The 24,401-nt window shown below is 35.0% G+C and overlaps 1 protein-coding gene across 50 annotated transcripts in view; it reads right to left on the bottom strand.

Moving 5' to 3' along the window:
• Positions 1-24,401, bottom strand: part of LOC129745126 (cell adhesion molecule Dscam2) — a 212,790-nt gene that overhangs the window by 186,220 nt on the left and 2,169 nt on the right. For 25 of the 50 annotated variants that reach the window (XM_055738003.1, XM_055738013.1, XM_055738001.1 and 22 more), the window contains exons 3-4: positions 20,770-21,099; positions 5,336-5,521 (exon numbers count right to left, since the gene is read on the bottom strand). In XM_055738003.1, the coding sequence (XP_055593978.1) occupies positions 5,336-5,521; positions 20,770-21,099 (516 nt within the window). Of the gene's footprint in view, positions 1-3,449; positions 3,618-4,323; positions 4,486-5,335; positions 5,522-5,659; positions 5,831-20,769; positions 21,100-24,401 lie in introns of all 50 variants that reach the window. The other 25 variants (XM_055738017.1, XM_055738015.1, XM_055738018.1 and 22 more) reach the window with 4 other exon arrangements.

Raw genomic sequence — 24,401 nt, forward strand, 5'->3', positions numbered from 1 at the left:
AACTTTGGATGAAAAATATTTCTTGATTCTTGCAGAACAATTCATGTGAACAAAGCACAAACCTAACTGGTACTCCAGCAAAGTTATTCAATGTTATACAATTGTTTTTCAATTTTTGCGTTTTTATCTGCATATTTGAAAGCTGTGTAACCGTAGGATGAAAACAAAAAATCACAACAATTTATTGATTTATATAACCTTTGCAAAACATTTCATGCAATCATTAACAGCTTTAGCAAGCAGAGTCTTCAATTTTTAATTACTTTTCAATGGATTCAGATTTTTTTTGAACTGGTTATAACTTTTTTCATGAAATTCTTAGCTGCTTGTCATGTTAGCAAAAAATGAAGCTTACGAATAGTTAAATCCAAAAATCAAAGACTGACTATATTTCAAGTTTACTTGAATTTTCTGGATGATTGGATGATGTGCAAAAATTTCTTCTTCCATACAAATTTTCATACAAAATTGGAACGCGTTGCGCTTACTCAGGAATCAACCAAATCATCTAAAATTTTACACTGATGCTTGGTGACCCGAAAGGCATCGAAAAAACAGTGAGTTTTAAACAATTCTTCCCTTTTTGTCTTCTTCAATTTTGTATAAAAAAAGTGCTAGGTTTAATTAAGTAATTGTAAAAAAAATGAGATTGGCACATTAAAACTTAACGGTATGAACAGTGTCATATAAAGAAAAAATAACTCTATTCAATGTTTGATTTTTAGAGTTCTATTTATCATGAAAAGTAGATTAAATTTGACAGTGTTGCCATAAACACTATTCATTTTTTTATATTGAATTTTGCGTTTTCAGATGTAATCTAAATTAATTTCAAGATTTCAACGCAAAAAAATATATTCTTTATGAGGCGATTAACATCATCTGCTAGCAAAAACTTACTACTGCGCTGGCAATAAATTAAAATTTTCAAACAAATGAATTTTGTATTTATCCAGGATTTAATTTTGGTTTATCGAAACTGACAATTTGCGATCAAAAAGTCATTAGTATCTTAAAAATTTTTAATGTTGTTAGTTTTTCCAGAAATCCTCAAAAAACTAAATCCTCAAAAAAACTAAAAAAATTTCTATAAAACAGATTTCTTTACTAATTCTTGACAAACATTGAAAATTTGGAGGGAAACATAACAATCGTTTTTAGTTGTTTTTTTCGAAGTGTTGCCAATTAATACTTTAAAATCTCATTATTTTCTTTGTTTCTATGATTATCGTCAATAATATAATTATAGAAACAAAGAAAATAATGAGGTTTTAAAGTATTAATTGGCAACACTGTGAAAAAAAACTAAAAATGATGGTTATGTTTCCCTCTAAATTTTCAATTTTTGTAAAAAATTAGTAAAGAAATCTGTTTTATAGCAATTTTCTTAGTTTTTTTTTATATTTAAAAAAAGGTATAACTTGAACATTTAAAATTTGAGGTTTTCTGGAAAAACCAACAACATTAAAAATGTTCAAGATACTAATGACTTTTTAATCGCAAATAATTTGATGCATAGGCGAGAGGCTCCTCTTCATAGCGTGAAAAATTTTCAGTGATGCCGATTTATCAAAAAAGTAACCGTACCAAATCAAACAAAAAATATTTTGAAAATTTAAATCGACTAAAATAATTTGAAATCAAAATCAGGAAATTCAAACTTGAAGTATAAAAAAAAATTAACAATAACTTTAACAACACAAGAAAAAACAGTTCAATTCCACTTGGATAAAATTTAATATTTGAAAATAAATAGTCAAATAAAAAAAATCCTTAATTCAGAGTTCATATCGATTAATTTTTACGCAGAGATGATGATCAATTCATTCAAAAAATCCTTGTTTGATTCTAGATTCCTTAATATTTTAATTGTTTTTTCTTTGTGTGATAATATTTTTTAAAATATTTTTTAATTTTTTTTTTTCAAAATTCAAATTATTTAAAATTTGTTTAAGTAAATTGAAGTTATGCCTTATTTGAAGATATTTGCTCAGTTGATTGCAAGAGATCTTGAAATCTAGTTCAGGAAGAAACCTCAAAGTTCCACTACAGGGAGAATTTTTTGGCCTAAGCGACTCCATGGGAAAACAAAAAATTCAACGTTGGGCAGATCAAAGACGGAATTGAAAGAAAACAAAAATGGTTCAGGATAGGGATTAAGGAAAAAATCCTACACAAAGTGACCCTGTTTGAAAATCGACTGTATACCATCATCACTGCCATTGGCATGAAATTCTTCACCATCGTCGGAAATCCACGCGTCCACATAGACAAAATCCGATATGAAGGACGGTATCAAACACTTCAGCAGGGCCGAATTTCCATTAAGAACGAATTCATCGGTCAAACGCGTTTGATAAAATTGGGCGACAACTGAAACGTTCAGATTTTTTTTTAATTAAAGGTGTAAGTGGAATAGTTTGTTAAAATATTTTTTTTAGGAAAGGATGTTCAGGAATTTGTGAGAAATGCAGCCTTCCGCCGGACAAACCTAACGAATCCATATCGATCGACACTATTTGGTCGTCAATTTCCCAAGAATCAACAACGATGAAATCCTGTAGAAAGGAAGGAACCAAACACTTCAAGATGGCAGCGTTACCATTCAGAACAAACTCATCGTTGACCCTAATCTGGTAGATTTGTTGAACAACTAGAGATAAGAAAATTAAAGAAAAATTGACTTTAAAATCAACCGAAAAATAAGGATTTTTTAAGGTTAGGGAATCTGTTTTTCAAACGGCTGAAGGGACTTCTGGGGCGAACCTAAACTGCTATCATCGGCCGGATAGTATTCGTTTCCATCCGAATCGAACCACAAATCCACCGATACAAAATCCGCTACGAACGAAGGGATTTCGCACTTCATGATGGCCGAATTGCCCCGGATTACGTACTCATTATCCGCCTCGGCTTCGTAGCTTTGGATGACCACTGTTTCAAAAATCGAGAAAATTTGAGGCAAAATAAGATGGCGTTAAAAATTCTGGTCCCTAGAACACTTATTCTGTACTCTGAATTTGGATATGGAATCTGTTTTTTTAGATTAAATCTGAATTTTAAAAGCAAAATCTAAATAAATCATTTCATTTGTCTACAAATACGCCAAAAAATAAATCATTTTGAAATATGACTTTTAACCTTGTCTTCAGTGTATTATAACATGATACATTCTACCGTATGTCTGTGTTATTCATGAAAATTCAGTAGACGGAATTTTTTTTTCTAATTTTCTAAAGTAGTTCAGTATTTGTTTCAGTTATTCTTCCAGAGGGGGATGGTGGACTGAGAGCTCTGAACCTTCGTTTGATTTCCCACTAACAAATCCATACCAGAGTTAAACACCAAGTGTAAACTTTCAAGGGCTCTTAACTTCAATGTGAAATAGCAAAATCATAAGAAGGAGGGATGGGGAATGACGCTACACCATGAAAACTATAATCGCTAACCGTCTTCTTCGTTAGTGGACAACCGATACTCTTCCCCGGAATCATCGATCCAAGCGTCGATGAACACAAAGTCAGCGATGAAGGACGGAATTTTACACTTGAGAATGGCCGAATTTCCTCGGATGATGTACTCGTTTTCAGCTTCGGTAATGTAGTGCTGATTTACGACTGAGATGGAGATGAAAATGAAAAAAAAATCTCGTAAAAACAATAAAATAAACGGTGGAGTTTTGCAGGAATATGGGGTTTAAGCTATAGAATTTCGAGAGAGAGCAGAAATGTATTAACCGAATTCCTGAACGTCGTAATGGTACTCATTGCCATCGCTGTCCAACCAGGCTTCGACAAACACAAAGTCAGAGATGAAGGACGGAACTTTACATTTCAGGATAGCGGAATTTCCCCGGATTACGTACTCGTTTTCGCCGTCGGTTTGGTAGAACTGATTAACGACTGTAAAATTACAAGAAGACCATTTTTAACCAATATATCAAATGAAACGGGATTGAGCAAAACAAAAAACTGAGGAACTTTTTTCAGGGAAATTTGAATCATTTGCGTAGGCGATCAGTCATTGAAACTACCGGAACTTTCGTCCTGATGATAGTGATACTCGTTTCCCTCACTGTCCAGCCAAGTTTCAACGTACACAAAGTCGGCAATGAACGACGGAATTTTGCACTTCAGAATTGCCGAATTGCCCCGAATGATGTATTCGTCCTCGGAACCCGTTTGGTAGAACTGATTGACAACTGAAAATTTGTTTCACAAAAAGATGTTTTAAAATCGGTGCGGAGATAAGAAAATCATAAGCAAAAGATACAAGGAATGGTAATTGGATATATGTATTGTTCTTCTATGGTTGTATTCTAACCGTAATCTTCCGAAGGAGTCATCTCCGTTCCTTCCTCATCAATCCAAGACTCGACGCGAACAAAATCGGACACAAACGAAGGAATGGAACACTTTAGGATGGCGGAGTTGCCTCGAATAACATATTCCGTTAAAATTTCCGGCTGGTAGTGCTGATTGATAACTGAATGGAAAGAATAAAGGGGCCTGTCAAAATTGGGAAATGATAACTCAAGGTGGTATATGAGGAGGAAAGTCGGGGTCCGGAGTAATCGGCCGAAGTTCGTTAGGACGTATTGCTACCGTTCGGCTTTGAAGTTCAATAACTGTTCGACCGGAAATAAAATTGGTACTAAAGAACCTTTGATTCTAACGTATCATTCGTGTTACAGTTTTTTTAATCTAAAGTACCATTCGTCCAAACGACTTTCGAACGAATCACCAAGCCCCAGGAAATCTATCTATACCCAAAGCTTTCGAGTGTCGCTAACCATAATCTTCCGAGGGAAGCAACTCGTTGTTTTCCTCATCGATCCAAGCTTCCACACGCACAAAATCGGACACAAACGAGGGAATCGAACACTTCAAAATGGCTGCATTGCCTCGGATAACGTATTCCATGAGAATATCCGCACCGTAGTGTTGGTTGATAACTGGATGGCAAAACAAAACTCATAAGATGTTTTCGAAATAATAGGTTAAAGGGGAGGATCTTGGAGTGATTCAAAATATCCGAGGTAGACCGAAATACCCAAATCGAAGGTTGACGAATTGTACACCGAACCGTCGCTCCCGATCCACGTTTCAACCTTAACGAAATCCGTCACGAAGCTGGGGATGGTACACTTCAGAACAGCCGTATTCCCACGAATCACATACTCGGACACAACTTCAGCCTCGTAGTACTGATTGACAACTGCGGAGGAGTTAAATCAGATCAAAAACTGATTCTAAAAGGGGACAGGAGGTTAAACTTATAAATGCTAAGGGGAACATTGGATTTTCCTAAGGCAAACTTCCGAATCGTCACAAACCGGTCTCAAAATCGTCTCCATGACTGGTATTGCCCAGGTACTGATAGACGCTGCCGCTGTCGTCATTCCAGGACACTACCGAGACAAAATCCGCAACAAACGAAGGGATCGAACACTTCAAGATGGCAGCATTACCTCGGATAACGTAGGCGTTGTTGACTTCCGACTCGTAGAACTGTTGAACGACTATCGAGGGGAACGAACAGAATTTTGTTTTAAATGACCATAAAAATAATCGGATAAAAAAACTAAAAATAAAATAGGAGGAATCACCAGGAGAGATTAGATACTATCGAAACAGGGAAGACCACAACAGAAACAAACCCTCGTCGTTTTCGGTCGAGTTGATGTAGAAACTTTGGTTCTGATCCGTGTGCCAGGACTCGATGCGGACGAAATCGGCCACGTAGGACGGGATTCGACACTTCATTAGGACCGAGTTACCCCGGATGGCGTACTCCTTGTTAACGTCCACATCGTAGTATTGGGCAATGACTGCGGAAAGAAGCGGTTTTTTTCTCGTTTTAGTATTTCAACGGTGCAATGGATTTACGGGTTTCCAACTTAATGTTGCGTTATCGAGACCATTTCACGGAAATTTTTAAAGATTTTTTTCCAACGTTTCGGTGCTATTCAATTTACAATAACTGAATAACCTGCACCAACAGATCAAATCGTACGTTAGTTATGGCAGTCTAGGCCAATAAAGGTTATGAAATGGACACATATTTGGGGTAGTGCACACTCGTACACACTTTTATTATAGCAGTAGCACCGATTGATGTACAAATATGTAGATCAAAATTCTCAGTAAAAAACTAATTAACTTAGGCGTGTATCAATAAACAGATTTGAAGCATCAGTACAAACACAAATAATCCTCGTTCAAGTTCATCATAAATATCTTTTTTCTATCTTTTTTCTCCAGGAATTTTAACCAGAGAGATTTCTCGCGAACATAATCGAACGCTCAATTAAAAAAAATACCAAACGTCTTGGCAAAATTGAAAAAAAAAATTAAAGACAATTGAAAAAGGTCCCTTGAAATTATCCACAGCGATGACTAAAAGTTATTATGACCAAGATTCATTTTTTATCAACTACTTTTAACAGCTTCAGTGAATTTATTCGTGAAAATGCGTTTGTTAAACGTAAGAGAATGTTTTTATTTGGTAAACGAACCAAAAACATTCTCTTACTGCTTTATCCTCAGACACATTCTTTTCTCTTTTAATATTGATTTTTTGCAATCAGAAAACAACGTTATTTTAGGGATAATTTGCCTGCATGGACGGCTTTGAGGTTATTTTTTCGCAAGTTTCAAATGTGCCAAGATTATGCCACAAATATTAATAGTAGTGAATAGGACTACAGGAAGACGTCTTGTGAAATTTATAAATCTGCATTTTTTTTCAAAAGTTTATCCACTAATCCACAAACGAGGATTTATGGAATTAACAAACTTAATTTTATAGGGATCCTTGGATAACTGAACTGGCCAAAAACGAAGCCAAGGGGATTTTGACCGATCCTTGGATAACGACAAAATTTCAGGTGAGATATGATAGGTTTTCTGAAGAAAACAAGTAGTTTGCATATTAGCTTCCACAGATCTTGGATTTTGTAAAGAACTTCGTAACTAAAATGTCTATTTAAGATTTAAAAATTTAAGTAGCTTTTAAAATTTAAGATGAGTCTTACTGACATACGGACAGCTCGGGTAATAAAAATAAGTTTAAGTTCAATATTATACCATGAATTTAGCACAATTAACTTGATAGATAATCAACATACCGACACTTTGTATTACTATTTACAGCGCCGGGGGTCAAATGACCCCTAAAAATTTTTCCGTTAAAACTCCCTTGATTCGAAACCGACTTTAAAAAAAAATTAAACATCCAGTGCAAAGTCGAATTGAGTTGCTAGAATGGTCTCAGAAAATGCGGATTGATAAAAAGATCGTAATACAGCTACCTTTGAATTGTTGTCAAAAATTCTGTGTTTCGTGTTTTATAAATCTTAAGATGCCAAATGCCAAAATGCCTGTGATCCGGTACCGGTATACTGCTTTTTTACTTTTTTTTGTGGCAATGATCTTACGAAATTAAAAAAAAATATTTCCATATATGTTACACATAGCTTCAAACTTTATCTTTTTCAGGCACTAAGTGAATTTTTTTTCGAGCACTTAATAACTGACTTACAGCCTTTTACCCAAAGCATGTTTTAAAAAAAAAACTTCGACTTTAAATAACTTTGAAATTAATGATTGTAGCTGAATATTGTTGAAGAATCATATTTGATTAACGTTACAAGCTTTCCAAAACTACAAATTTTGTAAAAATCGGTTGAGAGACAAGGCTTAAAAAAGTGTTAGGGGTAATTTTGCCCCCGGCGATATAATTAGGTATACCACATACGTTTCTCGAAACCTACAAACTTTAAAAAATTATAATAATTAAAATATACGTGCATTTTGAAAATAAAAATAATCATGTAACAAAATGCGAAAAAACAATTAGGTATAATAGGAGTTATAGTCATTTGAAGTTAAAAAATGTCATTTGAACCCCTCCGGTACGTTTAGTGTTAAGATTCTAAATTTTTTCACTAATTCTACTTAGTTTCTAATAAATTTGCCGAAATGCTAACTTAGATTAAAATTAAATAAGATTTCCGCGGCGATCAAAATAAGATAACATAAGATTCTAAATAAAAATTTAGTTTCAGAATTGAGATTTTGAATTTAAAATCAGATTCAAAGTTCAAAATTCAAGTTGAACTAACAACACAGATTCCATATTTTCATAAGTCAATTTGGAGGTAAATCTCATTATATTGAAAATCAAGAATTCCCAAATCAGTTTCAGAGTTATTTTTAAGTTATTACTTTGCAATTAAAATTTAGATTCATAACGCCGGAAACAGCATTTTTAGTTCCTTTGTACTAGAAGCTTTTTTTTTGGAAGAATTTTACGTCCTGAATTCAAATTAAAACTGATTTCAGAACTATTTATTTATTATTATCCTTTATTTCAAGCAGTATTTAGATTCTGCACAGCTGTTCCAGCTATTTTTAGACAATTGAGTTGACGAAATGTGAATTTCTCATGGTCATATGAAAAGTTGACCAGTGATTTGAAACCTTTAATATGAGCTATAGCAATGCTTAGTAATACTCTACAGTTTTGCTTAACAACTATGAAAATTTTCAAATGAATTTTTACCGTTTTTTCAAAAGCTAACCGGTAGAAAAAATCTAATTGAATATCTAAAGTCAGCGAAAATCTTGGCACCTCGGAAGAAGTGAATTTTGCTGCTCTGTGTAATTCATTTAGAGTCAGAACCATATGAAACTATAAAAAAAATTCTACCTCTGAAGTCCGATTTATAGTAAGTCTAATATGAAAAAAAAATTAAATTTTGAAATATTGAACAAGATTCAAAACGAGTATGTGCATATCTAGAATTTAAAAACACAGTAACAAGATTTAAAATGTAAAATTCTTGATTCTCCTAGATGAAGAGGTAAGTTGCTTAGAAAAAAAATAGAAAGATTGAGATTCTCGTCGAAAATACTGCAATTTTCCTACAAAATATAAAACCCAACATTTTTAAACGGAATTTCAGATTATTTTTTAAAATAAAATCTATTTAATAATATATGTAGACAAAAATAAATGTTTGTCACATACCTTGGAAACCAACTTTTTTAATCAATAGATTCTCTAAACTAAACTGTAGATGATCAAAAGTTAATCTTCTGTGATCTAATTTTTTAGTTATTTTGAAAAATTTTCAATGCTTTTTTAAGGTTTATAATTCTTTTCAAAACATGTGTTTTACTGTTTTACATTCCTTTGCGGTTAGGGACTATATGACCCGAACTGTACTTTCTCAAAGCGATATCTCAGGAACGGTTGAAGCTGAAATTTTCTGAATTTTCCTAAAATGAGGAGCTTTACAATTTTTCATTTTTAGATTTTTGAATAGGGTTACCAGAGACACCCATTAAAAAAATGAAAATTGGCCGGTTAGGATCATAGAGACCCGGATTATTGATTTGGTTATGAAATCAAATCTACAGAACCGATTTTTATAAACTATACCGTTTTGAAATCGTCCAAATGTCGCTATCAGATGATTCTTTAAAAATTGAGTTTTGATTTTTATGGTCTTCAGCAAACGACCTTAAAGCTAAAAAGCCCTAAAAATAGGTGTTTTGCATCACAGATAAATAACTCATTTTATTGCAGTCGTATTGGAAAACTCTTGATTGTTATGAATTCTGTGCTCGGTTTTGCAGACCAAAGCTAGTTATATGAAAAAAAAATTTTAAAAAAATTTCTATGATTTTATAACTAAATTTTTATGAGGATCATGAAATTTTGATGAAAAAATTGCCGTTCTGTTCAATTACATCTAATTCCAACCGATAGTGATGATGGAAAGACTGATAGGGTGACCAATTCTAGTATTAAATCATAGAATTCCAACATATTAAGTACCAAATCTGAGGTATATTGACTTTTATTTTTCCGCTTTTTGTTATCCTGGGCAAAATTACTCTGAAATGTTACATTTAATTTGTAAATAAGATTAGGCCGGAACAAATTTCAAATACTTCTTTTGTCACTCGGAGTTGGAATATCGCGAGGGGGGGGGCAATAAAAAATAATGCGAAAAACAAATAAATTGGAATAAATTGCATGAAATCTTGTATACAACAAAATTGCGAACTATATCATTGCACAAAACCTACAAATCAGGTAATTTTTAATCGAAAAATTTAATAAATTCAAAAATACAAAAGGTGAAATAACTCTTATCTTCCAAAATTTAGTTTTTTGGTCTTGTAATCTATCGGATACTTGATTTTTTTTTCGAAATTTACAAAAATTACTTCAAACTTTATTTATTTCACCCTCCGGGTTTTTGAAAATTTCGAAGGGGGGGTGACAAAAGAAGAAATTGATATTTGTTCCAGCCTTATTAGAAATCATATACGACACTTCAATCAGCTCAAGAATTTGAAATCTGCTCAGTTAAACCATTTTATGTTGAAATACGGGTCACCGAACTTCTGAAATCCCTCGTTGTATGTTGTTCGCGGTTCTTAATGTGATAAAAATATCAGAAAAAAAATTTAAATTATGAAGAGTTATCGAGAAAAAACAAAAGTTTTCAAGAAGAAAATCAATGATTTTCATTTTTTTTCTTGTTTTTTCATTCACGAAATATGACGTCGGAAACCAAAAACATTTTTAACTTTTAATGAATCTTTAAATCAGCCAAAGTTTAGCTGAAATAGTGAAGTTTCATTATTTCAAATGGGTTGGTCACGATCTTTGTTAAAAAACGCCATCTGTTTTTGACCATTTTGATAAAAAAAAAATGAAAGGGGTAGACGCTTCCAAAATACCCGCCAACCATGGCCTAGAGGATAGCGTTTCAGTCTTCTAAGCCAGAGGTCATGAGATTGAGTCTTCATCACGGCATACATAATATTCTTTCTGTGGGCTGGTGGTGTTAGCATTAGTAAGATGCTAGCCATTATATCCTTGAAAGATTACGCTTTAGTCTCAAGTAGAATTTGGATCTCTTCAAAGAAACATGAAGTTTCACTGAGATCCTATATGTGTGTGTTCGTTTAAAAAATAAATGGTATAATTTTTGAAAATCGGTTCAGTAGTTTTGGAGATACAGCCAAAATAGTAATCTGGGACTATTTGACACAAACTGGCTAAGTGTCCCTTTTTTTAACCGTAAAGGAAGGTTAAACTAAATAACGCGGAAAAATTGAACAAATGAAAGTTTTATTTGCGTAGATAATTATAAAGTGTGATCAATGGAATTCCAATATGAAAAACTTTGAATTATTCAATTCAGTTGAAATTTAAAATTTTCGATTTCACTTTGGACTTTTATTTCTATTTATGATCTGAATCTGATCTATGAAGGTAAGAAATTGAGTGGCTCAACATGTTATTCTATTAAGATCTTCTGAATCTGAAATGTGGTGGTAAACTTTTATCACATCTTGTGAGGTTTAAAGGCAAAAAGAATCAATTTTCGTTATTCGCTTCTAGAATTTGAATCTGAATTCTGCAGCCGACCGAATAATTGTGAAATAGTTTTTTCGGGAGGTGAAATATTTATAGATTTGAAAGTGAACATCTAAATCTTTAAACCTAATCCGCTCTTGAGTGTCAATACGAGACTATTGGAATTTTTTTTTTTCAAAGAATTTAACAGCAAGCTGTCATTCTTCCCAACGAGATTATTGGAATTTAGGTGGCTTGCATTTTATTCGGGTGCATCCAAATAAAAAAAAATCTTCGGGGACCCTCAACGAATTCCTGAAATCTTCAATTTTGCATCATTACTTTTTTAATGGACGCACCCTGAAAGCCCAGTGTAAAAAACTCACTAATCAGACCTTGAATGTCAATTTGACACTCCTCACTTAAAACCGCTATATCTCTCTCTTGTTTTTCAACCGATTTTTACCAAATTTATTGTTTTGGAAACTTCGAAATGTAACTCAAATATGATTCTCATTCTTAGCTACAACACTTCAGGTAATGTAAATTTTCTGGATCTACTTTTAGTTTTATATTTATCATATTTTTGTAAAGTATCACAGCGCTTATGTAATTACATCACTAGAATCAATATGAAATTGGCTTTTTGGTGAATATAAATGTATTCAGGGCTGGTACCGGTTCGACAATGAAATAGTAGGGACTTTAGTGACCAAAATTTGAAAAAAAGTGACCAAATAGTGACTTTGAGGACCGAAAAAAGTGACCAAATAGTGACTATGTAGAACGAAAAAATAACTTTGAAGTACAAAAAATGTGACCAGTCAGGCCCGTGCGATGGACCCTTCCGGGGGGGTTTTCAAAATTCAAATTTAGATAAAATTAATAACAATACCAAAAATAAACAATTGAAAAGGAAAGGGTTTTCTTACACCATTTGTCACTCATGGGGATTTTTTTTTATTATCTGACGGGTTTGCGCCGGGGGTCTTCAGATTTTCCCCAAAATTGAAAATTTGGTTCATTTTTGCGACTTAAAAACACATGTATTTTTTCAGATTTCTAACATTTTAATTTTTTGAGTTAGCTTCGGTTAAATTTTTTTGTAAATAAAAAATAACCATTTTTCAAAGCTACATAACTCTGTTATTTTTCAACGGAATTTATAAAATAGCATATCAAAATGCATTGAAATTTTACCAGCTTTCCAAATAAAATAGTTGAAAAAAATTAAATAATTACCTTCAATATGAAAAGTTGTAAATAAACTTTAAATGGCGTCTAAAAGTACCGTCTGCACCACCGAATATTTTGCAAAAAATACCATTGTATAGCTCGATTTATGATACAACTTTCATCTGAAGACACCAAAGTGGGCCATTAACACCTTGAAGAGTTATGAAAGAAATAATGACAATAAATCTCTTTTTTTGTATCAAAAACAAACAATGGTCGAACAACTGCACTCACATATGGAGATAGCAAGCACTTCTAACAACATGGAAACAAAAGAACTTATCAAAGCAGGTAATAAACACTATTTTTCATCCTTTTCAGACTGCCCCTACTCGCATAACAGTCCCATATGAATTTTCGTCATTTTAGGTCAACATAAGGCTTCAAAATAAAATACTAAAAAAAGAGGTTTTGTTCTATAAATTTCGAAAAAAAATATCAATTCGTGGCTGTCCTATAGGAAATATAGATACCTGAATAACAGTCCCATATGTGAAATACCACGGATTTGGTTACTTTTCAATGCTTCTTTCGGCGAAATAGTATTTGGTTTATTGCTTTGAATCATTTAATCATTTTTAACATTTTAATTCACTTGATGTCGAATGATGCATAGTAGTTTTCGAAGGTAGGTCTGACTTTCTTAGGAATGACTTCCTGAGCGAAAAACTATCGGATGCAATCAAAAATCGTAAAAAGATTCAACTTACAATGTGGAATTCACGATATTTTTTTTCCAAAAGTATGTTTTTTTTTTGGCAATTGCATTTAGAAGTTTAAAATAATCAAATTTAAGTCCTAGAAAGTAGCTTGGTGAACAAAATATATTCTGTATGGGACTGTTATGCGAGTAGATTTAAAAAAGGTTTCAAATTTGGTCGATTGAATAAAAATGGTTCTCTCGACCTTACCAATAACCCAATTTCGAAAATTTCAGGTCTAACGATTTATTATGACAACCTAGAAACGATCTTCGTTTATGCTGAAAGTGGTGGTCACAATTTAAAAATATATTCCAAAACAGAAAAAGCCGATTTCCTCGCTTGCTTGTTTTTGCATATGGGACTGTTATGAAAGTAGGGGCGGTAGATTGTTGCAGCTTAAATGACTTCATGTTATATCCAAAAATCTAATAACGTATTCGTTTATACTCAGTTTTGCACCAGGTCACAACAAGTTATGCACATTTTACTGTCATTTTTAGAAGTTTATGCGCTAAGTTTTGCATCCGTAATTCCTCAGATTTGATTTAAAATGGACGGTGGAACACTGAAAATTCGTGTGTGAGCGATCGAGGTAGCAAAACACTGACGACGAATTATGTTCTTTCTAGTATGGTAAACCTCGAAACTGGGCGAACGGAGAAAACGAATACGGTAAAAGTATCATATTGTCATCATTTTACAGCCTGGGCTGGCCATACTGAGCTCTTCGATTATTTCTACAACATTTGTGCCACTTTCTCATACTTTTTTTTATCTATGGGGAAGGATTTTGGTGTCCAGTGCATAACTCCCGATATAAAAACAATGTAAAGCACGGCTATATTTCATTTTTTTAATCACATTTTTGTGATCCTAAACACAGGGACTGAACCTTCTACTATTGGCATTGATTATTCTTCACAATGATCTTTGATCGAAAAGTTAATAAGTTATATAGTATAAAGTCTGCTTCATTTAATATTGGAACAGATTCTTTTGCTCATTGTGGCGCTCCTAGTGGACGGATTTGGAAACTTTTTTCACCCACGTGTGAGGAAATTCATTACCTTTCACCATGTATTTATGTCATAACACCAAACGATAGCATTTTGTAAACAACCGCCATGGAAGCCGAACGGAAAGATCAAATTGTGCACAGTTTTCTTACGAGTACGAGTACGAGAATTTCTTCGAAACAGCAATGAATAATTTTTTTTAATTTTTTTTTATTAAAGAGTAAAGAAAATGCTACATTTGTATGAAAAACAAATTATGAATTCGTTAATAAATGACTGAACTACACGCAATTGTTTGTGTTCCAATATTAAATGAAGCAGACTTTACATCCGTCGAACTTGGTCAGCACTTGGTCGTACAGCTTTCGGGCACGGATTCTGGCCACATTGTTCTGCTTCAGCGTCCGATTTGGCTGTTTGCTGGCTCGGAATGACCTTATTCCTTCCCGGAGACGAATTCGTCGCACCGTACTGTGAGCGGCCTGGAACTTATTGGCCAAATCGCGGTCTGAAAGATTGGGATTCCTCTTGACGGCCTTGATGACTTTCCCACGCAGTTTCCGGTCGACATTTCCACTCCGACGCTTCGAATGCGGCTTCCGAGCCGTCGTCAATGTTTCCTTGTACTGCTTGATAACACGCCATACGGTATTTCTGGGCATTTTAAGCTGTTTAGCTAGCTTCGATGCCGACATCAATGGATTTTCAAGAAAACTGTGCACAATTTGATCTCTCCGTTCGGCTTCCATGGCGGTTGTTTACAAAATGCTATCGTTTGGTGTTATGACATAAATACATGGTGAAAGGTAATGAATTTCCCGACACGTGGGTGAAAAAAGTTTCCAAATCCGTCCACTAGGAGCGCCACAATGAGCAAAAGAATCTGTTCCAATATTAAATGAAGCAGACTTTATGACCAGGTTGTAAAAGCAACATTCCCATTATTAGTTATATCACATTTACAATACGATACTAAGAATTTTGGTTACAATTTAAAGTCAGTTTTGCTGCAAACACTCTACAAAGCACGAAAAAGTAGTGTTTTTTACCTGCTATAGTAAGTTCTTTTGTTTCCATGTTGTTAGAAGTGCTTGCTATCTCCATATGTGAGTGCAGTTGTTCGACCATTGTTTGTTTTTGATGCAAAAAAAGAGATTTATCGTCATTATTTCTTTCATAACTCTTCAAGGTAATGATGGCCCACTTTGGTGTCTTCAGATGAAAGTTGCATCACAAATCGAGCTATACAATGGTATTTTTTGCAAAATATTCGGTGGTGCAGACGGTACTTTTAGACGCCATTTAAAGTTTATTTACAACTTTTCATATTGAAGGTAATTATTTAATTTTTTTCAACTATTTTATTTGGAAAGCTGGTAAAATTTCAATGCATTTTGATATGCTATTTTATAAATTCCGTTGAAATATAACAGAGTTATGTAGCTTTGAAAAATGGTTATTTTTTATTTACAAAAAAATTTAACCGAAGCTAACTCAAAAAATTAAAATGTTAGAAATCTAAAAAAATACATGTGTTTTTAAGTTGCAAAAATGAACCAAATTTTCAATTTTGGGGAAAATCTGAAGACCCCCGGCGCAAATTGTCAGATAATAAAAAAAAATCCCCTCATGTTCAACACAAAAACTAAAAAAATGACTGATAAACAAAATTTTGGAAACATATTACAATGAATGTTTCAAATTTTCGATAAGTCAAGAAAGTAAGAAATAAATTAGTTTCAAAAGAATTTCTAAGCAAATTTAAAATTAAAAAAAATTTGAATTCTAACATAAATGTCACATCTTGTACAAAACTTACCATGAATAGATGTTAGGAAAATGATAATAATTGGTAATTTTTATTCATCTAAATTTGGAATTCTTTTCCTCATTTTTAACTGGAAGTAGTGAGAAATTCCGCTGTAATTTTTTAATTTGAACAAAAAATATTTAATCACGATTTAAAATGTAAATTACTGAATAAGAAATGAATTTTGAACAGAATTTATTCAATGTTTGATGTTTTAATTTAATTTTATAAAAAGAAGAATATATTTATAATTATTTTAAAAGTGCCAGTTATTGAAGCCAGACATAAAACCTTTAATAAAGTAAAATCCTCCAGCTATCGAAATTTCATTTTTGAAGCTTAAATAATAACTTCATGTTCAACTGCAGTGACAAAGAAATGTTAGAAAATGAGTAATTACGTGAATGATAAAAACTGATGAAAAATTAAAAATAATGAGTTCAAAACTTTTGTTATTTATATTGAAAGCACAAATCAAATACAAAGTTAGTTAACACTGCGTATTAAAATTTATTTTTAAAGTTTGCTACTTAGAACAATTTTTCAAACTTTTTAGATTAATTTTAAAATCATGATCGATCCAAAAAACATGATTTCTTATAAAAAAATATTAATAAAATGTTTTTAAATTTTCAATCGCTGGTTTTTAAGCTTTGAATTTCAAGCTCTGAGTTTTTTGTCTCTTTTGATTAAAATATTGGGTCCTAGAAAAAGAACAGAAGGTTGAAATTATGTTTTATTATTAAAAATTTGGAGTTAAAGGCTTATGGTTGAAGAACACGAAAATTCAGAATTTAAAAACAAGGAAACAATTGTTAAAAATATGTCTTAAAAATTAAAAAAGTTTGGCAAGTTGATTAGAAAATTGAAAAAAAAACTGTACAGTAAAATTCGGAAAATTTATTTTAAAATTTAAAAAACAATATGCAAATAAAAAAGATTAGTTTTTAAAAACATTTCAGGAAGAGTTTTTTCAATAAACATATTTCACTATAACCATTCTGGTGCTTATTTTTTTAAATTATTGATTTGGTAAATAGTGTCCTAAACTAGAAATATTGTCAAATTCGGCCGAACACATTGAGTTTTGGTGATAAAGAGTTTATTTCTAGTAAAATCAATCATTGATAGATAACTGATTATGGAAAAATGTCATTACAAGTATTTTTGACATCACAGCAGAAAGTGTAAAAAAAAAAATTGATTCTCTATTTAAAGCTTATCAATTCATATAAAACTTTTATTTTTAAATAATATGTTTTTGATTTGAGTTTTTGTAAAAAAAAAAGTGCAGATACTTCTCTAAAGATTTTTAATTATTTTCAAAAGTCATTTCAATAACAAAAGCTGATAGGAATATTGCATACATATTTCGATTCGGGGAACCCAAATAAGTTGAAATTACCGTTTAAATTCATTGCAACTAAGAAAAATGTAAATTTTGTGGCCTTGTGTAAATTTTTAAAACCCTTTTTTTAAATAGTTAGAAGAACAAAAAACACGAAATAAAATTGAGTATTAAATTGTTTTTTTTAAGAATATTTCATATCAACATAACATTTGTTATGACATGAAAGATTTTTTTAATTAAAAAAATGGTTTGTTTCAATCTCAACCTTAGTTACACTTCTTAATAAAAACCCATTCTAAAGACTAGATAGGGTTTTTGTATATCAAGTTTTGAGTTCCAATACAAAAGGTTAATTGAACTAAAAATTAAAATCTACAATCAAAGTTAGTTTCAATTCATGAACGTCAAATAATGTCGTAGATCGAAATGTCTCAAGCCAAGGGTGATTCATGCCGAAATTCCGCCGGAGGCGAAAAAAATTTCTGACTGACTGATCAGAACCTGACTGACCGTTACTACCTTCAATATTGACACACGCAATTCAAATTACTCCTTCTTCATTGGTTTATTTTCGGTGAAAAAAGTGACTTTTGGTGATAAAAGTGACCATTTTTCGGAAAATAGTGACTTTAGTGACCAAATGATGAAAAAAGTGACTTTTTAGTGACTGACCCAAAAAAAGTGACCAAGTCACTAAAAAGTGACTCGCTACCAGCCCTGTGTATTGCGGAAATCTTGAGCTAATATACTCAAAATCCAGTGCAAAGTTGAATTTAAAATGGAAGAAAATCTGAAAAATTGCAAATTGACTAAAAAATTGAAAAACAGGTATCTACCTTTGTTAAAAAATCTGTGTTCCGTTTTTAGACAATCTAAAAATGCAAAAATGTGCCAAATTACGTCAACTTTTCAATCCTCTTTTCAAAATTCATCTGGTGTGACGTAAACAATTTCGACGGTTCATTGATTGAAAAGTACAGTTTTTACACCACTTTTTTTACATTTTTTTGTGGTCATGAATCATGATGATGAGATCATGACTCACAATCTCAAAAATTAAAAAAAAAATCCTTATGTTCAACGTATAGCTTCTAACTTCAGCTGTTTTGGACACTAGGTGATTTTTTTTAGCATTCCGTAGCTGATCTAGTCTTTTTCCAGCAGCATGTTTTTTTTTCGGATTTTTTTTTTCTTAGACTTTGAATAACGGAAAACTGAAGTGTCGTAGGTGAATAAAATCTGAGAAACAAATTTGAGTTACATTATAAGGTTTCCCAAACTATAAATTGTATGTATGTAGTTTCCTATAACCAGACACCAGGAGTTGAAAGCGCTACCACGACGCCACTTCAACTCTAAGGTTTCCAAAACTATTAATTGTAACTTTAAATTGTAAAAATCGGTTGGGAAACAAGAGAGAAACATTGATTTTAGTCAGGAGTGTAAAATTAACACTTAAAGGACTGTAACGGATAAACATTTCAAGGAAGAATGAGGGTTAAGAGTGATATCAAATGTTCAAATTGTGATTCCTTTAAGCGATTTCAATGAATCCATTTGTATTTTCAGTTTCATATCAGTAACATGGTATTGAAATCTAACAGCTGAAACTGAAGTTTGTTCCAAAACCTGTAATCTGTATCTGAATCTCAAATCTAGATCTGAAATTTTATTCTAAAATCTGAATGTAATCTAAGATCTAAGTCCTAAGTCTGAACTTAAATATCCTTAAACGGGATATAAATTCTGAATCTGAAATATGATTTCTGTATTTAAAAATCCGAATATGTAGTCTTCAATCTTGTAAATTTTCATCTTTACCATGAATTCGAAGTTAATTTTTTTTTCTTCGAAAAAAAGAAACTATTGTCCATTGCACCGTGAATACCAGGAAAGAAAGCAATACCATAAACAGAGACGTGCCCCAAATCCCGAAAATAGCACCGGAAGAGCGCTGGTAACAGTACAAACAAACACTAAATGAAAGACTCTTTCTAAGGAAGTTTGGGAAGTGGTAATGAGAGTTAGTAAAATGCAAAAATTCCGTTAAACGCGCACCACTCGAATCCGAAACGCCATTGTAGATGAAGGTGCTCTCCTCGTCGGTCCAGGAAACCACGTCGACGAAATCGGCCACGAACGAGGGAATGAGACACTTGAAAATGGCCGGGTTGCCCAGAATCACGTGCTCTTTGTTAACATCCGCCTCGTAGTATTGCTGCACGACTGCGCTCAATTTTTTTTTTTTGGGGAAAGGAGAAGGGAACAACCGATTGTGAGTAATCCGAAAAGCCGAAAACAAAGGTGTTCGTTGAAGTTTAAGAATAGTCTTGGGAAGACAACGGCTATTATCGAGCAGGTTTTGGGAAAAGATTTTATCGAAACGATTTGTCGACCTAAACACGAATCAGACCGAAGAACTTCTGAACGATTGGAAGAGACAGCTGAAAATTGATTTTTAAAACGATTTTCGAGGAGCGATACGAAACATTTTGCTGGTAGCTGGCCGGGTCGGTTGTTGTGTATGATAGATGACTCCAACATTGATGAATTGCATACTAGCGCACTCTGCCTACGCCGTGAGTAATCCCACATTCACGAGTTCCGCTTCCATAAACACACTTTAATCGCTTGCAGAACGTGCCTCTAGGCGTAAAATCGGACCAGCCTGACATACCCCTCTCATCACACAGTTGTTATCTTCATCTTGACTCTTCCTTTTGTTGGATTAACGTAGCCATAAAAACACCCTCCTCTTTCATGCTTTCCCCTCACTAAAATATATTTTTTTCATTCCCTTGCGAGTAGCACATATGGCATTCTTTCATATGGAGCTGCAATTTTATTCCGTTGAAACCATCACAAAACTGCATTCCCAATGAGACTTTTTCTTGAGCACCATTTTTCATATTAGATTTTCGCACAGGGAACCACTTCTTAACTTTGCCTCTATGCCATTTTTTTCACTCGATATTCTTGGCATTTCATTGCAACACAACTCATGTATCGATATACCCCTATCTATACAGAGAAAACACATGTTGGATCTTTCTACTTTTCACGGCCGTCAGATTTTCTTAGGGAAATAATCCCAACTGTTATTCTTCTATATTCCACATGCTGCTACCCGCTTCTAGTTATCCACATTCCGCTTCGTCTGGACCTTCGGCAATCCAAACCCCGACCAGCCACATGTTTCGTATCGTCATCCTCTGCAAGGCAGCATCTACCTGCCTGCCAAAAAATTCGTCTCCTGAACCAACAACTTACCGGCTCGTACGTTAACATCCCGGGAAATGATCGATCCGAACTGGTTTTTGGCCATGCAGGCGTAAACCTGGGCATGCACATCCTGCCGGTAGTCCTCGGCACGGAACGGCGGAAACACCAGATTCCCGTTGGGTAAAATCTGCCGCAATCCGGGCACTTCGCCGACGGCCGTTCCATCGCTGCGGATCCAGATCATTTCCGGTGGTGGATTGCCGGTGGCACTGCATTCCACCACGGCTCCGGTGCTGTTGGAGAAATCAATCCGGTTGGTCGGTTCCTTCAGAAAGACGGGCCCCTTGGAGTCGTCCACCTTGGAGGCGGCCTCGACGGCTGGGAAAGCAGAAAAAACAATTCGTTAATTTTAACTGTAACAGAAGTAGAGTTTTATAAAAGATTTATAAACTGTTTGTTTCCGAAAAATGCTATCACACTCACTCATTTTTTTTTTTGGCTACTGGCCAATCGAAAAAATTTTTAATAAAAATATCTTCCAAGTGAGACTTCGTATCAACAATAAGTGCAAATTTAGCAAAAATCTAGTTCGGTTTAGATAAAGGTATTTTCCTTTGTTCAGTCGCCAAACAAGGGAAAATTTCTTTGATTCTGAGACAAAAATAATGTCTTCGTTTCTTATACGATTTCCTTTACTGCAAATAATTTTTCATCTTTGAAATTAAAACAAGTTCTTTCGTTCAAATTTTTTTAGCTAGAAAAATCCTTTGTTTGAAAAATGATTATTTTGCAACTCCACACTAGAAGGTTTGTTTTTCGTTACGAAGTTTGGTTTTTAAAAGGCCCGCTTTTCCTACCAAAAAAAATATGTTGAAAAGTAGTACTTTTCGAAACAGTTTTCCAAACAGTATCGACAGCTACTTTCCAACACTGTTTTAATTTCGAAGGAAAAAACTACAATCTGTTTCTTCAGGTTGAAAACTTGATTCTGAAGGTATTTTTAAGGTATTGCGTAACTTGTCTGTTACCGGACACTTAAGGTTTTTTAGCAATAACTTCAAAAATATATTTATGTAAATATCGTTTTCTCCATTGATTTGAAGAGTATCAAAATTCTGATCACAAAACTATATTAGAACAAAACCCGATTGTTCGATGATTAAATCACAAATATCAAAAATACTGTCAATCTTCATTATTCTTCATTATTATAATAAGAAATTTTAAATTATTGTTATGTAGTTTGAGATATTCAGCTTTATGGAGAAGTACTTTTCATTTTTTTTTTCATGCGGCAGCTTTTAAGGCCAATATTTCTCACCGCTTCCGCGGGGGAAAGCCAGGTAAATGAATTGGGTAGGATTGGGAGGAGACCGCAATACAGCACAGCAGTCGAATTGGGAATGTTATTTATTTTATTTTCGTAGTATTCCGTCTCACGACATAACTTGACGAACATAATTTCTAAAACTCACTCGGTCCATGGCAACCGTTCTTCAATTTCTCGGACATCCCACATGCACCAGATCACGCTCCACTTGGTCTAACCACTTGTTGCGCCCCTACTCTTTTTTTTTCCTACCGGATTTGTAGCGAACACCTGTTTTGCATGACAGTCGTCCGGCATTCTCGCAACATGTCCTGCCCAGCGTATCCGGCCAGCCTTCACCACCTTCTGAATACTGGGTTCGCCGTAGAGTCGCGCGAGCTCGTGGTTCATCCTTCGTCTCCACACTCCGTTCTCCTGCACGCCGCCAAAGATGGTTCTTAACACTCGTCGCTCGAATACTCCGAATGTACGCAGGTCCTCCTCGTGCCCGTAGAGAACAACCGGTCTAATGAGCGTCATATATAGGTTGCACTTCGTGCGAGGGTTAAGTCTTCTCGACCGCAGTTGCTTTTGGAGTCCATAGTAGGCACGACTTCCGCTGATAACTCGCCGCCGGGTCTCACGTCTGGTGTCATTGTCTGCGGTCATCAGTGAGCCGAGAAAGAGAAAGTCTTCGACTATCTCTAGCATCTCCAGATTGTCGCCGTCGATCGTGACCTTGTTATAACTGGACAAGCCAGTTAGATCGGTTTCCGATCCGCAGGCCAGCATGTACTTAGTCTTGGACGTATTAATCATGAACCCAATCCTTCCTGCTTCGCGTTTCAATGTCATCGACAAAGCAGCCGAGGTCAAACATCATGCAGGATAGACCATCGTCTTGTCGAAGCCCCCTGCGCGATTCAAATGAACTCGACAATTCACCCGAAATCCGCACACAGCACTGCGTTCCATCCATCGTCGCCTTGATCAGTCTGATCAGCTCCCCGGAAAAGCCATTCTCGTCCATGATTTTCCATAGCTCGTTACGGTCGATCGTGTCGTATGCGGCTTTGAAGTCGATGAATAGATGGTGCGTAGGGATTTGGTGTTCACGGCATTTTCGGAGGATTTGCCGTAATATGAAGATCTGGTCCGTCGTTGACCGTCCCTCCATGAAGCCAGCCTGTTGACTTCCCACGAATCTGTATGCATGCGGCGTTAGGCGGCGGAGTAGGATTCAGGACAGCACTTTGTAGGCGGCATTTGGGACAGTGATCGCTCGGTAGTTCTCACAATCCAATTTATCGCCCTTCTTGTAGATTACCTCTTTCCACTCTTCCGGTAGCTGTTCTATGTCCCAGATCTGGACCATTAACAGGTGTAGGCAATCGGCCAACTTGTCCGGGCCGTTTTGAAGAGTTCAGCCGACTTGTTGCTATTCAGCTGGCGAATACCTTCCTTAACTTCCTTCATCGTTGGGAGTGGCTCCTCTACGTGTCGTTAGCTACGCCGGCGATGTACCTTCCCCCAGCGTATTGATCTCCTGCATGTGTACCTTCAGGTGTTCATCGAAGTGCTGCTTCCACCTTTTTATCACCTCACGATTGTCCGTCAAGATACCTCCGTCCTTATCCCTGCACATTTCGGCTTGCTGCACGAAGCCTTTGCAGGATGCGTTGAGTTTCTGAAAGAACTGCCGCTTTTCTTGGGAACGATGCAGCTGCTCCAGCTCCTTCTCCTCCAGGCGGAACTATTTCTCCTGGGAAATTCGGACTCGCTGCCTCCTCCGCTGTCGGTGATTTTCACATTTCGACGGGTGCCTCTTTGCACTACTGTCGCCCGCGCAGCGTTCACTTCGTCCATCAACCTCCTACACTCCTCGTCGAACCAGTCGTTCTATCGAGTTCGTTTCACATGACCGATGACGTTCTCCGCAGCACTGTTGATGGCTGTCTTGATGGTATCCCAACAGTCCTCGAGAGGGGCTTCGTAAAGCTCGCCCTCTGCCGGCAGCGCTGCTTCGACCGATTGCGCGTAGTCTGCCGCGACCTCAGGTTGCTTGAGTCGTGCGATATTTAACCGAGACGGGCGCGGGTTTCGTGTGTTGTTCACTACGGAGAATTTTGGGCGCATCTTCACCATCACCAGATAGTGGTCTGACTCGATGTTAGCGCCTCGACAGGATCTGACGTCGATGATGTCCGAGAAGTGCCGGCTGTCTATCAAAACGGCTGTCGATCTGTGATTGCGTTTGGTACGGTGATCTCCATGTGTAAAGGTACTACGTACGGCCATTCGTTTGCAGGCGGCGAAATCTATGAGTCTGAGGCCGTATTCGTTGGTCAGCTGGTGGGTACTGAACCTTCCA

The sequence above is a fragment of the Uranotaenia lowii genome, chromosome 2, assembly GCF_029784155.1.
Source record: "Uranotaenia lowii strain MFRU-FL chromosome 2, ASM2978415v1, whole genome shotgun sequence".
Taxonomy (NCBI): Eukaryota; Metazoa; Arthropoda; class Insecta; order Diptera; family Culicidae; genus Uranotaenia; species Uranotaenia lowii.